The sequence below is a fragment of the Solanum pennellii genome, chromosome 7, assembly GCF_001406875.1.
Source record: "Solanum pennellii chromosome 7, SPENNV200".
Classification (NCBI taxonomy): Eukaryota; Viridiplantae; Streptophyta; class Magnoliopsida; order Solanales; family Solanaceae; genus Solanum; species Solanum pennellii.
The window spans coordinates 73,229,943-73,252,425 of record NC_028643.1 but is presented as its reverse complement, the minus strand read 5'-3'; the positions used below and the strand labels follow the sequence as shown (position 1 = coordinate 73,252,425).

Genomic DNA, 22,483 nt, shown 5'->3' with positions numbered 1-22,483 from the left:
CAATCAATAAGGTTGTATAAATAATGTTACTAGGTATTAATTATGCTATTGTAATTGAAAAATATGACTATGGTGCAAAATATTACTCATATTGAGTTGTAATTTTTTGACATTTTCCTATTAACCATGCACCATAGATCATCGAAGGACAAATTAAGGCCTGAAGTTGGATTCTTGGGTAAGAAGAGAAAAAATAGAATTTAATAAAAATTGATGTTAATAATTTGCTTGATCAAATTTTTTAATAATTATTTATTGCGAAATGTGTATAGTAAATAACTTTTTTTTCTAAAAAATTTAATATTAAAATTCTTATGGAGAGTAGTCTTTTAAATTTAGCTATTTTATTTTTATTAGCAATAAAATGTGTTTAAAAGTAAAGAAACAATACATTTATTAGAACAATTATGTCTTTGACCTATAACAATAGATATTTTAAAACCAAATTATGAGTCAAAGGATGATTTTTTGAACCAAACTATTGACAATAAAAATAATTTACGATCAAACTATTAATTGAAAATATTTTTGTTCAATTTCACATAGTTTAAAAATATCTTAATCCTGTTTCAATTTTATTTAAAAGACATGAAAGTAGGGTTATTAATCTTTTCATTTTGATTTTAAAGATTGTCGTTTTATAGATATGTCAAATATTTAAGCAATAATTAAAATACTAATCAATCAATTACGAATTAATCATTAAAAATTTATATGACTTTCATCAGCCCTTAAAAATTCCTTACAAGCAACGCGACAAACAAAATCTAATAAAATATTTTTAAAATCACGAGGTAATTTAGGTTTAAAAATCAAACTCCATCAAATTACCCATTTAGAATTATTAATAGTATACACAATATACCTAGTAACAAACATGAATCAATAATTCATTATCAATAAATTATTAGTAACATTTTTTAACAATAATTATCGATTTTAATTCGATTTCGAGAAAAACCTGAACTTATAATGACGTGGCTAAAATAGTGTCCACTAACCCTAGTTCTAATTATGAACTGGTTCTGGAATCTTCCACAGTTTTCTCGACTCTGTTAGTTTTGCATTTTCCGGTCTTCTCCTGCACTTTCCTTCTCTTTTTCTCCGCAAATTCATATACTGAAGCAATCTTCAAGAACCATTTTTCTTCATAGACCCAAATTCTCAAACTGAAGAAAAGGAAGAGAAACGAAGCAGTAGAAGAGAAGATGGGGGTTGATTATTACAAAGTATTGGGTGTTGATAAGAACGCTACAGATGATGATTTGAAGAAAGCTTATAGAAAACTTGCCATGAAATGGCATCCGGATAAGAACCCACAAAACAAAAAAGAAGCTGAAGCTAAGTTCAAACAGATCTCTGAAGCGTATGATGTATGTTTTCCAATTTTCCTTGTGGGTTTTTTGTTTAAAGTTTCAATCTTTATTCGTTTATAGTCTAATGGGGTTCTGAATCTTGGTTTAAATGTTGATTAATTTGAGGGTTTAGAACGTTTACTGTTTATAATCTTGCAAAAAGAATGATGGAGGTTTTGTGTTTTCTTGGAACCTAATTTGTGTGTTTTTGTTGAAATGAACTTGTATAGGTTAAATTAATTGTTGGATTGCTTTGTTCTTAATCAATCACTTGTTTGAATTCTGAATTCACCAAGCAAATGATCTCATTCTTTTAGATCCGAACCATTTTTCATAATTTGGTAGTTTTGTGGAGGTTCGAATCGAATTTAGGGTTTATTGATTTTTAATTTGGTGTACGTTTGATGTGTTTGAATTGTGTAACTTTCAATTATTACTGAAGAAAAGCACTGTCACAAAATTTTATAGTTGAAAGGTGTAGGAAGAAAAGATTGAAAGATCACTAGTGATAGGTTTTATGTTTTTGTTGTTAAAAAAAATCACTTGTGATAGGAAACAGTTTTGCGCAGCTCGAAACTAGAGGCAGAACCCGGATATGAAGTATATTAGTTTTGGATTCTAAATTTATATAATCTTTTACGTATTCGATGCACGTTTAAGAATAAATGCAATCTTTGAACCAAAGCTATAACTGGCACTGTCCTTGAAACATTATTGTGAAGTAGGGATTGATGTTTTCATTTGCAGCAAGTATCTAAACTGGCGAATCTGATTCCAATGATTTATCTTTACAGATTCTCTTTTATTGGTGTTATTATTAGATATTATATGACTTGAATGTTAAATAGATGACTAATTGTGTTTCTGCATTAAATTTACTAGGTGCTTAGCGACTCCCAGAAAAAAGCTGTGTATGACCAGTATGGTGAAGAAGGGCTCAAGGGCGGGGTACCACCACCTGGAGCTGGTGGTCCTGGTGCCGGTTCAACCTACTTTTCTACTGGGGATGGCCCTACTTCATTCAGATTCAACAGTAGAAATGCTGATGACATATTTGCTGAATTTTTTGGCTTTTCTACTCCATATGGATCTGGAGGGGGTAGGGGCTCAAGGTTTGGTAATATGTTCACTGATGATATATTCGCAGCATCCTTCGGTGAAGGAGGAGGAGGTGGTGGTGTTCCAATGCATTCATCAGTCCCAAGGAAAGAGGCTCCGGTACAACAGAACTTGCCTTGTAATCTTGAGGATCTCTACAAGGGTACCACCAAAAAGATGAAAATTTCTAGAGAAATTGCCGATTCGAGTGGGTAAGTATCAGGTTCTTACAATTCGTTTTACTGGTCAAGGTTAATCACTTCTTATGTTGACTTCAATTTTCTACTTATGAAATTGCATTGGGCAAGTAATGGGGGTGTTCATACAGTCTGGTTAGTGTTTGCTTGTCCATCAAATGTTGAACTTCAATTGTCTGCTGGCAATGTTGCACTTTTGGATGAATGATTATTTCGAATTACTGGGATTTGGACATGAGATCTCATGGCTCTCAACCACTTCATTGACCACTAGTCCATACCTTTGGGTGCCCTTTCTATTTTTTCGCAAGTGTCTGGAAAATATTGAGGATAATGGAATGGTTGGGTAGTAGTTTTCTTATGTCATTAATTTTTGAGAGATTTGAAAGATTAGGGTAGGCAGCCACTAATGCTTGAATTTGGGTAGGCTGTCTGCATCACACCCTTGAGGTGTGGCCCTTCTCCAGACTTTGCATGGATGTGGGAAGCTTTGTGCGCTGGGCCGCCGAGGGTAAACCTATCAATTATTCCCTTGTTAGTTGCAAATTGCTTTGATTTTCCTTTTAGAACGTGAAGTTATTGATGAATTACTTGTGCCATTTTGTGACTATTTAGCCAGTCAAATCTTGTCTAGTTGAAATAAGAGTACTATCATGCATGATTACAGTTTGAGCTACGATCGATAAAGCCTAGCTGTAGTGATATTGCATTTTAGGTCGAGTTGGGTCCTTCAAATTCATTTATACTGAAAGCTGTAAGTGAATATGACGTCTTTGAAATCTCTGTAAGGAAAATTTTGAGGTCTATTTCTTGAGAGTCTGAATACACATTGTTGTCTGTCAGTGTCATTAAGTTGACTTATTTCCAGTGTCTTTGCACTAGTTATTTGTCGTATCAGGATGCATTTCCGATTTAATCATTTGCTCTCTAAATTCCATTTGAGGCTCTCATTTTAAGTGGTTGTTTCGCCAGTGGAATCCCATTGTGCTTTTGATATCTATTTGTCTACTGAACTTATCCTGTATCCTTGTGTTGGGTGCAGCAAGAGAATTGTGCAAGAGATTCTGACAATCGAAATTAAACCTGGGTGGAAGAAAGGTACAAAGATCACCTTTCAAGAAAAAGGGAATGAGCAGCCAGGTGTTATACCAGCTGATCTGGTCTTCATAATAGATGAGAAACCTCATAAGGTTTTCTCGCGTGATGGAAATGACTTGATTGTCACACAAAAGATTCCTTTGGCTGAAGCTTTAACCGGTACTACTGTCCAACTCACTACTCTGGATGGAAGGAACTTAACAATTCCAATCAACAACGTGATTCAACCAAACTATGAACATGTTGTCCCAGGTGAAGGCATGCCGCTTCCAAAAGATCCGTCAAAGAAAGGGAATTTGAGGATCAAGTTTGACATCAAGTTCCCTGCTCGTCTCACTATGGCTCAGAAATCTGGTATCAAAGAGCTGTTGGGTTCTTGAGCTTTATGCACAACTCTGGTGCTGGTCTTGTTCTGTGTAAATATTTTCTTTAAACCATTTGAAGCTATGGAGTGGGGCGTTGGTTTAGGCTCGTAGGCGAGTCTCTTTCGTAGCACAGTAGAATTTTGTTTTGTTTATTATGGGTATTGTTCAATATATCCATTCAACAACAGGCAATACATTTCCTTTTTTTGGAATAAGTCTTGAAAATTCACAGGCCTTTTGGTTGTTGAATCATTAGTGCTATCTCACATGTTGTCTGTTATGAATGTTTTCAGCAATAGAAAGATTGGGTTTAAGTTAACTGCATGTGTGAATTACTTGATGAAATTGAATTCTTAAGCGTACCACCCTTGTTTACTTCGTAACCTGTGAGTATCGATGACATTCGCAGGTTAAGAACGCTAGATATATTACCACATTAAATTACATACCATGTAATAGTAATACATATGTTAGTGTAAAGAGAAGCACTGTACTATTTTCAAGTTGGATGCTAACTATAAACAGTTAGAATTAGAACTAATGATCCTTTCATAACAAACATTGGTGCTCTTCAACTGTGTCAACGCGAGCACTGATTATAGACGCCTTTCGCGCTCATGAGGAGAAAATACCTTTGGGTTCCACTACAGTGTTCAATAACTGTTGTCAATCACTATACTCGGAAGATGATTCTGAATCTTTATTTGGGGTCTCAACAAGATCTTCATCCATAAATCTGTCCCCGTCATCATCGGACTCGCCATCAAAGTATCTTTGGACATTTTTATTGGCCAATCCATCTTCCTCGTCTTCTTCATCATGGTCATCCTCGTATTCACCAATACCATCTTCAGCAGTTTCAGTATAACGTTGGCTGATGTTGTAACTTACACTGGTTGATGCATGATCATTTCTACCACTGAAAGAACCGTAGTCAGCAACCACTAAGTCTTCATAATCATTGACGGTTGTTTGGCATTTATAATCTTCACTTCCTGATGTTCCAGAATCACTGTCGTTATCAGGCGCCTCAAATTGAGGTGTTTCTTCATCTTCAACATCATTCCAATCTTGCTGACTGGTGGTGGGCACTTCTTCGGGCGAAACTTCTTCCACATTCTTGACTGGCTTTTGTCTATTACGAACTGAGCGACGACCTCTTTTACGTCTTCCTTTGCCGCGGTCTCGACCTTTCCAGGCAGGAAGGTGGCCTAGTCTGTCACTGTTCTTTGTTGAACTTCTCTGCGCAGAGTCAGATCTGGATGCATTGACTTTTCTCTGAGATTTGCCTCCACGGACGCGACAATGAGCTCCTCCTCTTACACGATTACGCCCTTGTCCTGAATTAGCATGTCCGCTTCCTACCTTAACTGAATAATCTGGTTCTAGCTTTTCATATTCACGAGCTTCAGCAGATATAACCCTCGTAGCTCTCTTCACTTGAGCATAGTTGGTTTTAAACATCTGAGGCATATATGGAAAAATTCAATGTGTGAATACGAAGTCACCGAGCAGAAGCTTAAAAAAGACCACTAGAGCAGAAAAAGAGCCATCAGAACATATATGTGATGCGTGCAGGCTAAGAATCCAAAATTGTTATTTAGTGCAAAAACAAAACGGTCCTTCTGAAACGCGAAATCAGATGTTCAAAGTCCCCCACAAAACCCACTTTTGATAAGAACTTGGAGGTTGAAACAATCAAATCATTGCCCATAATTGGGACAAAACTGGCGTAATCTAAAACATAATCATGGATTCAGCGAGGGGAATGTTTCATGAAGTCATAATCGGGGTTCAAGCGGAAGAAATATCGGATTGATGCAAGAGAATGATATCCTTGAAATAAAATTACTCTTCCAAACATTTCTCAAATCTGATGAAACAGCTATCTATTAGGTCAGAACAACAGAATGAGAGGAGCTTACAGTGAAATCTGCAGATTCTTCATCTTTCAGAGATTCAGCTTTCTGCGGCTGCGTATAACAGAGGGAGCAATCAAGTTCCATAAGCCTAAGTGCAACAGCAGATGTTGTGTGAGGAACCCAAGGTAACACCGCCACCATCCCATCAAGATTCGAGTTGCTAACAGCACCCAACAACTCATTTGTAGTTTCATAATTTGATATCAAATATTCCCTCTTGATAGCACCTTCCAATAATGTCAGAATCTAAGAGACACAGGAAAAGACGGTTAATGTTGTTCTATAGAGAACTTCTACAGCAAATGTGCAACAAGAACCAATTAACAGAAGAAAAAGACAACAATAAGGTCAGATAGGGTGTTTCTTCACGTTCGTGATGCTAAAGTAGTTTTATGTTGCTCTGACTCCTCAAAAATGTCAATGGGTGTGTTAGATACTCCAAAGTAGTGCATTTTGGAAAATCCAACACAAGTGTGGCAACAATTTGGAGATCCCGAGCAACATAGCACTCAGTAATTATTGTCTTTCTCTAACATTTTTGATGAAGAATCTCTCAGTAAATATTGATAAGCTAATAATTCCAGTTTATATTCATGATTAGCAACCAGGAAATCTCTTGTGTAAAAACTAGAATAACTATAGACAACAAGAGGACCTGAAGGAGGTCGCCAGCTGCTGAAGCAATATGCAACTTTGTACCCCAAGATCTTCGATATAATTCTGACCAAACAGGCTGAAGAGCCTCAGGAGGGATACAGGCCTATAAAACAAATATCACCTTCCATGAAATCAAAAGCACATATTGAAGAGGTCACAAGCAAAATGTTCTTTCAGAAGTCGATACAGAAGCCAGAGACTAGATCCAATGATGTAGGGAAGAGTATGTTACCTCCACTGAAGCTAACTGCGCTCTTAGCAATCTAACACGAAGAGGAGGTAATGAGTCCATGATACACAGAGGCCAAAATAGATCCTCCAATTTCTCTTTGCATTGAGCTACATGCTCCAAAAAGTATGAACTCTTTGTCGGACTGAATGTCCTATGACAAGAAGGACAGTGTTTATCTTCCAAGAAGTATGTGTCATGGCAATTATTACAAGTACTGATCAAATTTTCACATCTCATCCTTCCATACTTCCTTGCACATAGAAACTGGGGATGAACACATTCTTCCCACATCCACTTCTCTAGATCAGCATATCTCCTCAAGGCATCAGAGTCCTCCATTTTGTTCCTTCCAAACCCAAGAAGAAAGGAAGTTGAAGGTTCTGATGTTTCCTGGTTTGATATACAGATTGTGCTCTTAGAGCCACCAGTGTTTGAACAATAATCAATGCTAGGTACTGTTTCAGAAGTATGCTCTTTCACGGAGTCATCAAGTTTCACTTCAGTGTACTTATGCTTCCTAGCAGTTACCTTGAAAGTTGCTTCAATATTTTGAAGCATTGAATGCAAATGAGATTCTCTAATTCCACGAATATCCAAAGAAGCCATTAAACAATTGAAATCCTACACGTAAAATAAAGAGACTTTATCATAAAATAAATATACATATAGATATGAACCTTGATCATGAGCCTCTATAGCATGTATAGTAGCTTAAAAATACAACCTCTAACAGGGTAAGAAAAGGCATAATCCAGAAATCACTCTCTGAAAGACCAAGGAGAAAAGGATGTGGTAAGGACCCTCCAGCCGCCATTAAGGATGGTGGTTTAGTTGGCTCCTGGACAGAGGTGTTTGGGGTTGGGTTTAACCACAAAAAAAAAAGTGTGGGTGGGAGGAAGGGGTATTATTGATAATGCACATAAATCCAAATGAGGTAAGGTGAAATTAGTCCCCTCAAAACAGATAACGGTAACAAATGGCATAACTCTTGCACAAAAACTACTGATGCAGAAGGTTGATATAGCAATTGAATATTATACCTTTTCAGAATCAATTAGCCTCCATCTACCATCACGTAACTCCACAAAAATCCTGCCAGAGCCTGGATCATTTCGAGAGGGTGATGTGATAAACTGCCAGTACCGATTACGTCTGCGATCTTGACCAAGGGGCAGAGACCGATAAACGAATGTCTCTTCCGCCCTATGGCCAATATAAGCTTTCAGCTGGGAACGCGACTTTTCGGCAACATAAGCAAAGTGCTGGGGCTGTGAATTATCCTGACCTCCATATGTCTCTTGCATTTGGCAAGTCTTTTCTACAGCAACATTACTAGGATTATTGGGTTCATCTGGCAATTTATGCATGGCTTCTTGCTGAAGTGAAGGTATGTCTGCCACTTCATTGTGACCAACAGCATGCAATGGACTTTGCCTTGCCTCCATGGAAGTAACTGAGCAAAGTTGTTCAGTGTTGCTTCTAACTGATGGATATTGTACCTTCAGTAAGAACTCCTCCTTGAAACGACGTTTATCGAGCTGTGCCTCTGCCCAAATCTGCTTCTTCAATGCAGATGCAGCTTCCAGTCGCTCCTGAAAAGATTTCAAAACTAAGTTCACGAATAGGAAAATTGACAAGAAAAGAATACAAGACATCATTATCAACAAACCTCTAATATAAGGCGAACGGAATTCCCCTCATTTGCAATACCAATTAAGGCAACAAGCGCATGAAGGCGCTCTTCAACAGTGAGATCAGAGTACTCCCCTTCCATAAGCCCTTGAACCCATCTTTGACCAGCATTGTTTTCATCAATGACTGTATCTTCTTGATCAAGATTACCTGCTTCAACACCACTTGCAGTCGATTGATCACCAGAAGTTGCTTTTAACTCCCCGAAATTTACTGAATGCATTATTGCAGTTGAATTCTGCATACTGAGATCTTCCGGTGTCTGAGTCAAGTCAAAACTAGAACTCCGTCCATCAGTTCTATCGATTTTTTGGGTCTCAGGAGTCTCTGCAAATTTTAGCTCGGAGACTAAATCATCAACTTCAGGATCATCAGCAGCATCACTTTCAGACTCATCATCCCTTTCAACCTCTTTCTCAACATCCTCTGTTTCTTCTCCATTCACATACTCATTTTTAAACATTCGAATTTTTTCCCTAGCTGCGGAGAGAATGGCATCAGCATCACCAGGATCTTTCCTGTAAGGATCACGTACACAATATGTCGAAGGAGCTGTTCTCTCGAAAAGCTTTGTATCCCTCGATAATGCAGCAGAAATAGATGCTTCAGGTGTCTTGCTGGTTCTCAAATCCCGAAGACCAGATTTCTTCACCCAAAAAAAAAATATATATATATAAGTCAGCTAAAAGAACAACAGGAAACAGCATCACATGATCACCAAATTACCTAAATCCTTCACCAACTTCCAGATAATAAGGTTCAGCAAAAGTACCTGAATCTTTTCAGCAACATCAAGGATATTAAGGCCCTTACTTCCCTCAAGTGAAAGAACGTGAAATGCTGCAAATTTGACTGTTCCAGGTGTCAATCGATGCCTAGATCTCCGCAAATTAGAGAAGCCCCGCTCTTGCATTTTGGCAACGGCTTTCTCAGCAGCAACTCCACTTCGTAAGTTGGAAATGATATCTGCCCCATTATTACACTGTAGCAGCAACCAAGTTGGAGGCGACATGATAAGAAAAACCACATGAATAAAAAGGAAAACAAATCACATGACCAGTGAGTTTAACAAGTTAGATCCAACTTGTTCTGAAAACTCCGAAGGCAAAATGCATAAACTGGGCATCAGAAGCACCTAGTATTGCCTGGGCTAGGTGGAACATGTTATCTAATACTTATACTGGTGGGAGGTAGCGGGCACCTAGTGAAAATACTTGAGGTTTGCACAAGATAACCCCGACACAGCATTATAAGTAAAAAGAAATACCTAGTATACTAGAGTATTGAGCACTTCTCTTACATGATTAGAAAACACTACATACCAAACATATGTATAGTTTTATTTTTTCTTATTTTATATTTTTGAGACAAGTAACCCCCATAAGATGCATTCAAAATCAGCGCATCAGTCAATTGAGGCAATCGATCATAATGTTTGCTAAATTGCTTGAAACTATTGAATATCCAAAAAAATTACTGAAATAAAGCTCATCAACAGCCTTCTAAGCTAACTGGTAGAGCAAGTTTTTTGTGCCACTACTGCAATCAACTGGCATTTAATATGCTGAATTTGGCACTAGTCTCTCTACCTTCACAAGGTAGGGGTAAGGTCTGCATACACTCTACCCTCCTCAGACCAACTTGTGGGATTTCAGTGGGTTTGTTGTGGTTGGCAGACCAATTTCTTGTGGAGGAGGTGAATAAAAGAAAAAGGAAAATCATACCTCATTTTCATCACGTGGATAAGCTGGTTCAACACTTTGTTTCTTTAGCTTGGGCCCAAAACCAGCAGAAAGTGCAAACTGCCGCAGTATTTCAGGCCACGTCAGGGCATTCAAGTGGCTCTGCCAACTTCTTATGTCAAAACCCCATGCATATGCCTGTTACAAAGTACATGACTAAAACATTTCACAATGATGGGCAACAAAACACGTCACATTCCTAACCAGACAAGCACCAAAAACCAATAACATGAACAATCTACCCCTTCAACTATATCAGGGTGTCCGCCTCCAGGATTCGCGTTTGGGTTTGCTCCTACTGCACTGGCAGGTGTTCTAGCAACATCTTCAATATCTTTTATTATCAATTTGAGAAGAGCAATATGTATTTCTGCGAGCAGCCTTGGATCCTGAAAGTAGGGTGTCCTAATATTATATCTATGCAATTAATCTGGAAAATTACAAAATTATAGATCCAAAAAAAAAAGACTTAACTTACATAATCATGGAATGCTTGTACAAACTCATCCAAAGTGAATGGCCAGAGATGGAGAACATCCGAAAAAGTAATTAAGAATCTCCAAACCTGAAGAGAGGAAGGACAAAAGATATACTTAGAAAATGTCCCTATTCATAAACCCAAGCAACCTCAGATGCTTATAGGGCTAATTTCACCATATAATCTGGTTGAGAAATAACCCTGTAGGAGCTACATGGTTTTCATTTGAGTCCAGTCCATATACAAAAACTTTACTGCTGATGGGAAGAATACAATGAATATCAACATAAATGTCCACGAAATACAAGATTTTTACCTATGGGCGCTCAATTAGTTATCTTTGCTCTTAATACCCCTTGCCTTCCAAAATGTTATCAGCCAATTCAAACATTGTAAAATGTTGACATTTTAGGATGGACTTGTTTCAAAATTAGGTGGAGATCTCCACAGCACCACCACAGACCAAACAAGAGCTCCACTCCTCAAAATAAAATGACAAATAAAACAGAACTGTGTGTTTTAATTAAGAAGAAGATGGTAAATGGTCTCACCATAAAAAGATTACCCACATCCTCCTCAGAGCATGTCCATGGCTCAACTTCAAATGGCTTTCTCAAGCAGACACTCTTTGGTGGAAATTCATTGAGCAAATCTGAAGAATAAATTAATTTTGGATACTTAGCATCCTGAATAGAGAGAACAGTTAAAATAGAGGAACCACAAGTAACAATCAATATTGGTCTGAAACCGGGGGGTTGGGGGTTCAATTGCTCTCAAGATAATTCAAAATATAATACTATATCCCCCTGTATTTGTAAGTGTACATTACAAGAAACATATGAACTAGATTCATACAACTGCATAAGTCATTAGAATCAACTTTGAGTCAGACAAGGCTTAATGTTCACAAATAACAAACCATTGACCGAACAGAGAATGTTTCTTTTTGAGTTCATTTCAAAGGGAGGAGCAAAATCTTTGTCATTTGGACTTCTCAAATATTTTTTCAAAACATGAAACATGGAAGAAAGAAAAATGAATAGTTCATCAGTTTCGACTTTTGAGTAAAGAGTGCTCATTCGAATGCAAACGGGGTATTTCAGTACATAATAAGTCAGTGAGCATGTCCATCAACTGTATCTGAAAAGGGAATAAGATACTAATACTCAAAAACCATCCACTCTCTCTAACCATAAACTAAAAAGGAAATACAGAATTAAAATAAAAGGAGAGAGAGAGAAACTCAGTTTCTATTGGAAGAAAGACATCAATAGGCACAAACATGCTTTCATCCACAGGGAAAAGAATGAAAGCAGTGTCAGAAATTCCGTGGAAATAAAAGATTCACTTATCATAATGAGGAGGAGAAAAAAAACTCTGTTCCTTGATCTCCCTATATCCCATTTATATGACTCTTTTATGTTGAACATGCCAAGCTGTACTTTCCCGGATGGTATAATTTACAAAACTTACACAAGTTTAAGATTCTCTTTTTCCAGTAAGAGAATTCAAATTCAATTAGTTTGAACTCGATCTCATGTTTACTGTATCCAACTAATTACTACATATAATATTTTCTTCCCCTCCTCTTTATGTAATAGACAAGTTGAAATAACATCTCAAACTATGCACCCAGTAAAATAATGTCATATTAAATGGGATGGAAAGGAATATTCAGTAGTAAAGACGAGAGCATTCTTTTCATGAAATAACAGAACTGACGAAGTCCACAAAGACTTGAAGCCACATATATGACTGAAAAGAACATTCAACAGCAGATAAAGGGCAACCAGTGCACTAAGCTATGTCTGGGGTCCAGGGAAAGGCTGAACCACGTGAGTCTTTTGCATGCTCCCTTACCTTGCATTTCTTCAAGAGGCTGTTTTTCAAGCTTATTTTTCAGGTAGTAGCAAGTAAATTTCTGATCAATATACAAGAACAAACTTCTACTACATGTTAAGCATGTGTTATGGGAACTACCTCTAAATGCTTCTAGATTTTGTAGAGTTTCACTGTCAAGTGACAATGTTGAGGGCGAACCCTTCTTTGAGGCTGCTAGCTCCATCAATTCCAGACGTTCATCTTCAATTAATTCTGTTGATTCTTTCGCTATTCTTCGGGCATTAGCCCTTACGTTAGCTGCTTTAAGCCTTGCAACCTCCTTCTCTCGGCGCATTTCTTCTTTAAGCCTCATTCTCTCTGCCTACAGGAGGCAAGGGAGGAAACAAACTCAATATTCTGCCTAAAACTATCAAAAGAGGCATGCCTCTAATAAGGAAATTTCAAAATGAATTACTTTCATAGACTCTTTCTGCAAAAACTTCTGTCTTCGTTCCATCTCACGCCTTTGCTCACGCTGATACCTCTCTTCCTCACGCAGCTTTTCGCGGAGCAGTCTTTCTTCCTCTTTCCGCCTTTCCCTGTCCTGTCTTTCCATATCTTTCCTCATTTGCTCTTCTCTCTGCAGATAAGCAATTATTAGGATTTCAAGTATTAGGACCACTCAAATGTCAGGTTGGAGGTCAGGTAATCTGGGAGCTAGAAAAAAGAAGCTATGCAGAACTATCCTTTTTTGGGAGGGTTTTATGGGGAGAGAGAGAGGTAGGAGATAATTTCTAAGTAATTGAATATCTGTGGTCAAAGTCATAAATTATCTTATGTTACATTTACATCTGATGCAAGCAAAACATACCTTTATTTTTGGATTAAAGCCAGGATGAGATCCTCGACTGTTGTATATATAGTAGATACACAAAACAGAGGAGGGAATATCCTAGCTTCTGGTATACAACACAGTAACACATACCTACTGGTATAGATAATTGCCCAGTTGATGGAATGCTTATACTGTATACAGAATCTAGACTTTTTGTAGATTAGCACCATATTGACGTAGCATTCATGAGTTATTTTATGTACCAAAAGAATAAAATGATTGCAAGTAAATAATGCATTCGAACAGAACATTTTGTGATGAATAGGAGGAGAGACCTTTCTTTGTAACATGTCTTGCTTCTCAAGCTCTTTCCGGATCCTCTTCTCATGGGCCTCCACTTCTCTTGCGATTCTTGCCTCTTCACTCTGCAAGACACATATGTAAACAACTATAAAGGCCAAAACATAAGCAGAGAAACAGCTGTTACCAAGAAAGATAAAATTTGTTCAAAGATTATTGTTCACCTCTTTAAGGAAAATTTTAAAAGATAAATTACAAAATTTTCATATTCAGACAGGAGTAAGGAAACAGGTTATTTTTTTAACAGGTGACAACACGTATATAAACAGAAACGTAACACTGACGGAGACTGTACAAATTCTAAAAGAATATTAGCACTAAATCCAAAAGAAGAAGAAGAAGAAGAAGAATAGATATCTGCTGAAACCTTTCGCTTTCTTTCCAACCGTTCCTCGTCATGGATGACTCTTTTATCAGAAGACATATATGGACTCTCCAACGCCATCATTGGCTGACCACTATAACTAGCCTCCACTTCAATGTTCACAAGAGATCTTTGTGGAACAGCCTCAGCCTCAGCAGAAGCTGGAGATATGTGACCCTGCCTCCCTTGAGGAAGAAGATTTAAAGTCGGGATCAGACCAGGAATACTGCATCCAGAGGCCACTTGCTCACTTCCATGCATAAATGACCTCCCAGTTGATAAGATGGCTCTGGTGCTCTGAACTTCAGTTGAACGGTAATGATGAGATGGTACAGATTGTTCATAGCTATCGCTTCTATTTGATGGTTGCTCTGGAAGAAACTGGTATTCACGCAAAGTCCTTGTAGTACCCTGGCATGAAATTTCTGAATTGTTAATTCTCCTCCACTACTGTAGGAGTTATTCTAAAATATACATATCACTAAAAATCCTCGTCATCTGAAACAAAAGATGATATACCTGATAAACATATAAATCCTCTTTTCCTTTATAATTTCTCTAGCTCCAAATTTTTGTTATTTTAGAAATATACAACAGCAAGCATTTTGCATGCCTTAAACTAGCCCTTAACTATGATACGGTCTTCTTTCCTTCATCAGCTTGTGACTCTTTTCACCTTTTCGTTTTGATTATCCAGGAATCAGCAATTGAGAATAGTTAAATCAATCATGCTAAATAAATTTCAATCACAAGTGTCCAAGTAGTTTACAGAACCTGAACCTTTTATAATTACTCCAATCACGTAACCATATGTAACAGAAGTAAAAGTACGCACATTTTTTAGTGAGGACCCCACGAATGACAGGTGTCGCTACAACAGTCATAAGGTTCTGAATTGAAGAGGAACTAAACTAGTGGAAAATTAAAACATCTAAATCCATGAAGAAGTAAAAAAGTAATGAAGGCACAAAACATGTTGAACAACCCATGTACTGTAACCTAAAATACAAGCGTACTCCTGATTTCGCTTCTCTATGTCTAGATTGAGTCTAGCACATCAAGAATAGAGACTGTCATTTGAGTATAACTGATTACACCAAAAAACTAAAAAGTAAAATGCAGATTAGTTTAACTTTCTGCACATTGTTCTCTATGCTCTCAAAACATATTGAGTTCCGTTCTTTCCAAACTATACTGCATTTTGCTTTTAGTTTAGTCCCCAAGATAATTCTCCACCTACCTCTGTCCTTAGCATGTACACCTGCTTCCTCCCAGCGTAGTAATGCCTCAGCCACCTTCTAGGGCATTGTCCAGGAGATGCCTTTGAGGCTTAGGAATATTCACCACAACTGATGGTGTACTTGTAATGTAAAAATAGATGGCTAACAGTCTCAAACACCTGGAACACAAGGTTCTCTCTTCATAACATTGTCCTGTGTAAGGACTGCTTCCTTAACCATTAACCAGACAAAATAGGAGACTTCGTGAGAAACCAATGTTTCATACCGTAATAATATAAAGGAAGAGCAAGTGGTCTACTACAACAACAACAACATAACCAGTGTAATCCACAAGTGGTCTACTAAAAGAATATTTCTAACTATCTTCCATGCTTTTGACTAATACCAGTGTCCAGGTCAACCTGCATGCACCTCGACTAATTCTGCCAAACATGCTACCTTAACCCCGCACAGGTACCAAGTAACTCTATCGACCAAAGTTGGGCTGATGAGAAGAAATCACCTAGTGTTTTTGCCCCCCTTGGGAATTGAACATACACCTGATGATTCTCAACCCACTTCATCACTAGGCCTGAGGCACCACCTTTGGGTGCTTATCTTCCGTGTTTTTTAGTTGATACAAACGTTGAATGACTTCATTTTATTTTTTTGAATCAGTTGTATGACTTCATGAGTTTCATTTTTCATCACACCTCTAACCAGACTTACTAATTGTTTCATAAAAAGATCTGAACATTGTTAACACATATGGATTGGAATAAGCAAGTGAAGCGGCTGACCTTGATTGCATTAACATCTGGCCTCTCATAGATTTGAGCTTCAAAAGGTCGTCCGGCTGGTTTGTGCTGCATGGCTGCCACTGTTGCATGCAGAAAGAAAAACACTCATCAACTTTAAACATACCTTCACAACATAGGGGCCACATTGTAAAAGAATATACAACAGAGCAAGATAACCAACAGAAATGAAGACCAAGGAAGATCAACCACAAAACATTCTTTACATTCTCAGAACTAGCAGGAGCATATCAACTTGCAAAAACCCAAATATACATGACACTGGTGAACAGATACATTTACAAAATTTAATATACAGTGTATGTCAATCCAACTTAAGCCCCTCAAAGAAAATCACATGTCTTTTAAGTTTATCAGTGTTCATCGAATGGAGGCTCCAATTACTTCCCTTGGTGGCTAGGGCCTGAAAAGCAATTACAGCTCTCTCTCTCTTTTTGGGTTTGAAAAAAGTAATATGGAAAGAAAACAGTTATACAGGCAAATCAACAGCAAATTCTTCAAAAAGTATAATTCCTGCAAATCCTAAAAAACCAACACAAGCAACTAATAATTGTTCCCAGTGGTTCGTGTACAGTCCACACAAGGTTTCCATTAGTACTTCTCACCACAAGAAGTTAAAACAGCTTGTAGTATTTTAGATGGAAGGTAAAGGGTTAGTTTGTAAGGACCAAGAAAAAACTCGCGAAAAAAATTCATGAGAAAATTGGAAGCCAAAGAAATCAACTATACACTTCCTTTTTGTTTTAAAAGTATATTAAAATTATAATTTAATCATATGCTTTAAGTAATCAGTCGGGAATAGTTTCAGCAGCAAGATTGAGGCCAAAGGAGCACTTAGTTCTCCCGCATTTGCCTTATTTACCATTTTCTTAGCAGGTGATCCATGTTTGGTCTTTTTAAGTGACCTCACCTGGGCTGATGGGGTTTTGTAACAGGTGGTCTAGAGTATGTGCACAACAAGACCATGCCCTAGCTTTGGACACATTGTGGATGATACTAAAGCTCTAATTTCTTCTTCTGAAGTTTCTAATTTAAATGTTGATATTCAATAGCAAGAAGGTGAACAGAAGGGGGAGGCCTAGCCTGGTTCTTTTTGTCTTCCTTAGCATATAGTAGGTCACACGAATGATTACTTTGTATTCACTTTTTCCAATATCTAAGCAAGCAAGGAATTTGTACTCCCTCTAACTTAATTTGTATGACATATTTTCCTTTCTAGTCAGTCCTAAAAAGAATGGTATATTTCGTTATTTGACAAATATATAATGAGGCTACCAACATTTTAGCCATGTTGGGTCCCATTAATTTGGCAACAAGTCCTCAATAGTGTACTCTTTTAAGAATAGTTTTGGAACATTGTGAAGTCTTCCCCATACTTCTTAAACTTCGTGCCAAGTCAAACTACATCACATAAATTGGGATAGAGGAAGTAGTATAGTTTGTACTCCCCTGTTTCAAAAAAATGGTGACTTTACCTTTTGATTTTATTTCAAAACAAGTAGTGTTTTACATAATCAAGAAGAATTAAGTATTTCATCCAAAATTACCGAAATTTTAGTACATTAAGTTTTACACCATTAAAGAACCACTTCTTTCTTCAAGGCACTTGATTAGGGGTAAGATAGTAAAACACTTCTTATTTTCTAGGACTGAATAGTTTTCTTAAGGGGTGTATCCAAGCTAAAAACACCACTTATTTTGAAACGGAGGGAGTTATACTTTGTCCCCAGTCCCCATTGTGTTGCACAAACTATTTATACAGTTTCACAACAATTCAGGAACACTTTGGAGAGACACAAAAGCACACGCTGCAGCTATATATCGTACTACAACTTTGTAATTTCCTAACAAACAGCCAAAAAGAAGAGTTACAGGAGACGAAGTTATTTTCCACTCCTTCCCAACTAAGAACCGCCTAAAGGCTGTTAATAGAATTGGAAGGAAATACATAAATGGGAAACTCAAGATGAAAACTTAAGAAGAATGGGCAGTCTACGGGAGTTCCAACTTTAACTGGAACAGAGAACAAAGTGGAACTCAACAATGCAAATCAAGGTGTTGTGTCCTATTTCTAGATTAAAAAGGAATGCAAATTGTGCGGCACAATTTGTGCCATAAATGAAAGAAGAGCGCAAAGACAGAGCAACAAAAACACTTAAGATGCCTAAATTGTGCCATAAATTATGATGGTTGAACTGATAGGTGTGGAAACTGTACTTGAATTCAGCACATAAGAATTTTATTTTTTTTTGAGAAAGTTAACATTTGCACTTGTGAATTTTTACTATTTTCCTTTTTTACTTGTCCATTTTGACAAATCAAGAAAGGAAATCTTTTTACCTCTTATACCCTCAATTAATTAATTTTGGAAAAGGTACAACTTCTTGAAAATCTTAAATTTTTAATTCATCCACTTCATAAAATGGTAAACTCACTATGTCAAATGATGATTTCTTAAAAGGTGTGCCAATTCAAAAGTGGACAAGTAATGAGAGTCAGAGGGAGTATAATTTTGTTTGATGGAACAGATAATGCTGTGCAGATTGCTTAGCAACTTTTGGCTTCATTTTTTGTAGGTTTATGCAGAACATTGCTATACAGCATGCCAAACCACTTTTGCTGCCTCTTTCATACCACCACTTCAAGAAAAAAGCAATATGTCCTTATGCATGTTTCAAGAAGCTTAATCATTGTTAACAAACCACTTGAGTTGCATAAAGGTTAAAAATGAAATGGAGAACAAAGTCAAATTACTTGTATCTACAAAGAGGAATTACTTGGAGATGGGCCAATACGAAAGCAACAACACTTAGTGCCTGTTTGGATTAACTTATTTTAGGTGCTTTTGGCTTTTAAGTACATTTTTGTTTTGGATATGTTTGGAAAGGTTAAAAGTGCTTCTAAGCACTCACTTTTCGGCTAATCTTTTAAAATAATAAGCCAAAAGTAGGGTATCCTCTACCTATGGCTTTAGCTTTTTTGACTTATAAGTTACTTATTATATGCCCATCCAAACAGGCCATTAATTTTAAAACAATGGGACAGAAATTTCAGCAGCTGGAGTATAGCGCACATCCACATTAGAAAGGCCCCTTTTTTTCCTGATCAGTATCTTCAGTCGACAGAATAGAATTAGAAATATCAGAAAACATTTTGATAGGCAATATAGTATGAATTTGAGGAATAGAGGTCCAATGCCATAAACATACCAAAGGGAATGGAAGTAAATTAATACATCCTAGCGCATTTAACTATCATCAGTGTAACAATACGAGCAGAAATATCACAGAACACTTTGATCGACTAGTCATCAAACTTCATGCAATTCCAAGGAGACAAAAATAAGCATGGGAAGTAAATTTACCAATTGGTGCACCAAATGCACCGGGTGGCAAGGGATCAAACTCCATTCCGAGAATAGGTCCGTCTTCTCTTAATGGCTCCCCCAACTGCGCTTCCACAAATGCGATAGCCCGAAGCTCGGATATAGCTTGAGGTGGCTCATAATATCTCTTCAAAGCTGGCATTTCAGGTCTAAACCTAGGAACTGCAGTTCCAGGTCGATGAACAACTCGCTGATGGAGCTGTTGTTGCACCTGCAAGTCCATGAGACCAATTGGACTTACTCTTGAACCAGAACCAGAGACATGATCCTTCCCAATTTCACCACTCACTGCCATCTCATCCCCTTGTCCACCAGAAGAAATCATTGCTGCAGGTGAAACTTCTTCCTTCTTCTGCCGCTTCACTGGCGTAGCTTTCCTGTCCTTGAGCCTCCTATGGCAGAACCACATCTGCAGTTGCCTATCAGAGAGGCCTAATTTTACTGACAACTCTGCTCTCAATGCTTCTGAGGGATAAGTATCAGCTACACAATTAAAAAAATTAACTCAACCCCATTAATTTGCAGCCTATAACTCCAAATGCAACAAGTGAACATCTATACCTAATCAATAATTATAACAACAACAACAACAACAACATATCCTATATAATCCCACAAGTGAAAGTGGGGTCTAGGTGGGGTCCTAAGGACAGAGTGACCGCAGACCTTACCCCTCCAGCGTTAGGAGACAAATAAGTTGTTTCCGATATACCCTCACTATAAGTAATCAAAAATTAACAATATAAAAACACTATAACACCCAACAATCCATCGAAAACCAAAATGGGGAAGTTTAAGAAAAAGATTGAAAAGAGCAAGAAAAACCCACTAGCATAAGTCTTCTCAAGAATCTCCAACTGAGAAGCAGTCTTCATTTTCCTCTTAACCTTAGGCTCCCCTTCTGGTACCTTCTTTTTTCCTGCATCACAACTTCCATTTACTCCAGCATCACTAGTGGCAGCAGCAGCAACAGCCATAGGAACATCAGCTTCTCCATTTCCACCACCATCAGACTCCATTTCAGCAACAAGATGAAATTTTTAACTTCCCCCAAATAAATTACACCTCAAATAATCAAAATCCAACTACAAAATAGCAGCTGCCACCCTTACAACCCATTAAAATCCCCCCTTTTTTTGTTACTTCTCTCTCTAAATTAGGGTTAGAGCAGCTATAGAAAGAGAAAGAGGAAATTGGGGGTTGGTTGCTTTTGGTATTGACGAAAAGACAGAAAATTAAACACACCCACAAAGTATATTGAACTGAAAGCATTATCTATACACTCACACACTCTCTCTCTTGCCCCCCAAAAGTAAAATAAAGACTAGCACCCTGTAAGGACTCTCTGATTGAGATGTGTGGTGAGATTTGCCTAAATATTGATAATAAATTAACTCTTTCTTGAAATTGATATAGTAGTAGTAATAATTATTAATGCCAACAGCATCTCTACTACTATACAAGTACTAATGAAATTAAAGAACAAAGAAAAACTATGAACACAAAAACACAACTTTCTCTTTCTACTACTACTAATCTTATTATACCCACCCATCAAAAATCTAATCTTTTCTTGAAAATTGTTACACCCACATGATGAAAATATGAAATGAATATAGTTTATATTTGACTCTGTCATTCTCTGATAATAAAGAAACCAAAAAGGGGGGCAAAAAATTAAAAAAAAAAAAGAATTTTTTTTTCTTGGTATAAAATTCTTGGTGGGCATATATATATATAGTATAAGGTTAGTATTGTCAGATTCTTTGAAAACCCAAAGTTTTGATTCACAAATGGGTTTGTGCTTTTGTGCTTTGGAAGTTTATTTTTTTCTTCCTTTCTCTCTCTAAAAAAAAAAAAAACTTCTTTCTCTCTCTTCATATTCAAGGACCGACCGGTTTTTAATTTTTTTTTCTTGTTATTTTGTTCGTTACTTTTTGTACTACGATCTGGTCGAGGATGTCAGGTGTGAGTAAATCGCTTTGGTGGAGAGTGTTGTACACTCGCTGTGATAGCCGTTGGATAGAGTTATTTGAGAGCGCGTGTAGGAGAGTGACGATAAGAGCGAATGGGGGAGAAGTTTCAGTTTATTTCCCGCATTATGAATGTGGGACCCAGATAATTGGAGTCAATTTTTGCGTTTTTAGCATTGAGTTTTTACGGCGTGTTAATCTTGTTTTAGATAAAATGTTAAGTAGATAATGGTTTGATTAATTAGTCAAAGGGGTCTTTTAACTATATAATCCTTTCATACATGTTTTCTTTTGGTCTCGGTTTGACTTCACATATTTATTTAAAAAAATTGTAAATAAAATAATAATTTTATTATATTATAAATTTATTTATTAAAAAAATAATTAATATTTAAAATAATTGCGAAATAACTAATTATTTCTTGATTTTTGAAAACAGCTAAGTAAATATGAACATATGTTCATAATATATATAAAAAAGGATCAAATATACTCATAATAGTTTAAACATATATATCTCACATTATACATTCAATTCAAATCTATTCTTCTCATTATATTTTTCGTCCAAATATACTCTTCTCATACATTATAACATAACTTTATCCTTAATTTTCAAGAAAAAATATATGTCAAGCTCAAAATGAAATCACTCGCTTTCAATTTTAAATATCTTAATCCTTCAGAAAATTCACTATTGTCCAGAGCGAGTGTTTATTTTTTTAAAGAAAATGCATTAGCCATTAATTAATTGAGTATGTTTATCAATGTTGCTAAAAATTGCTTATTTTCATATTTACTTTTTTTAAAATAGCTTATTGGAAAAAATTTTGAAAAAAAATTGTATTTGGCTAAATTCATTTTTAAAGTA

The 22,483-nt window shown here is 36.8% G+C and overlaps 2 protein-coding genes across 2 annotated transcripts; one reads left to right on the top strand and one right to left on the bottom strand.

Moving 5' to 3' along the window:
• Positions 1 to 1,005: 1,005 nt before the first annotated feature.
• LOC107025505 (dnaJ homolog subfamily B member 13) lies at positions 1,006 to 4,432 on the top strand. Its single transcript, XM_015226294.2, has 3 exons — positions 1,006 to 1,373; positions 2,238 to 2,665; positions 3,693 to 4,432. Exons 1-3 carry the CDS (start codon positions 1,209 to 1,211, stop codon positions 4,126 to 4,128), a joined length of 1,029 nt encoding a protein of 342 aa, XP_015081780.1. The 5' UTR covers positions 1,006 to 1,208; the 3' UTR covers positions 4,129 to 4,432.
• Positions 4,433 to 4,527: 95 nt separating this feature from the next.
• Positions 4,528 to 21,495, bottom strand: LOC107025503 (homeobox-DDT domain protein RLT2). Its single transcript, XM_015226292.2, has 18 exons — positions 20,469 to 21,495; positions 19,619 to 20,122; positions 16,237 to 16,316; positions 14,220 to 14,627; positions 13,828 to 13,917; positions 13,133 to 13,297; positions 12,817 to 13,039; positions 11,388 to 11,488; positions 10,837 to 10,923; positions 10,601 to 10,747; positions 10,341 to 10,496; positions 9,389 to 9,598; positions 8,594 to 9,262; positions 7,965 to 8,516; positions 6,925 to 7,545; positions 6,691 to 6,795; positions 6,039 to 6,281; positions 4,528 to 5,577 (listed from the first exon to the last, which is right to left on the bottom strand). The coding sequence occupies exons 1-18, from the start codon at positions 20,656 to 20,658 to the stop codon at positions 4,780 to 4,782; spliced, it is 5,349 nt and encodes a 1,782-aa protein (XP_015081778.1). The 5' UTR covers positions 20,659 to 21,495; the 3' UTR covers positions 4,528 to 4,779.
• Positions 21,496 to 22,483: the final 988 nt, after the last annotated feature.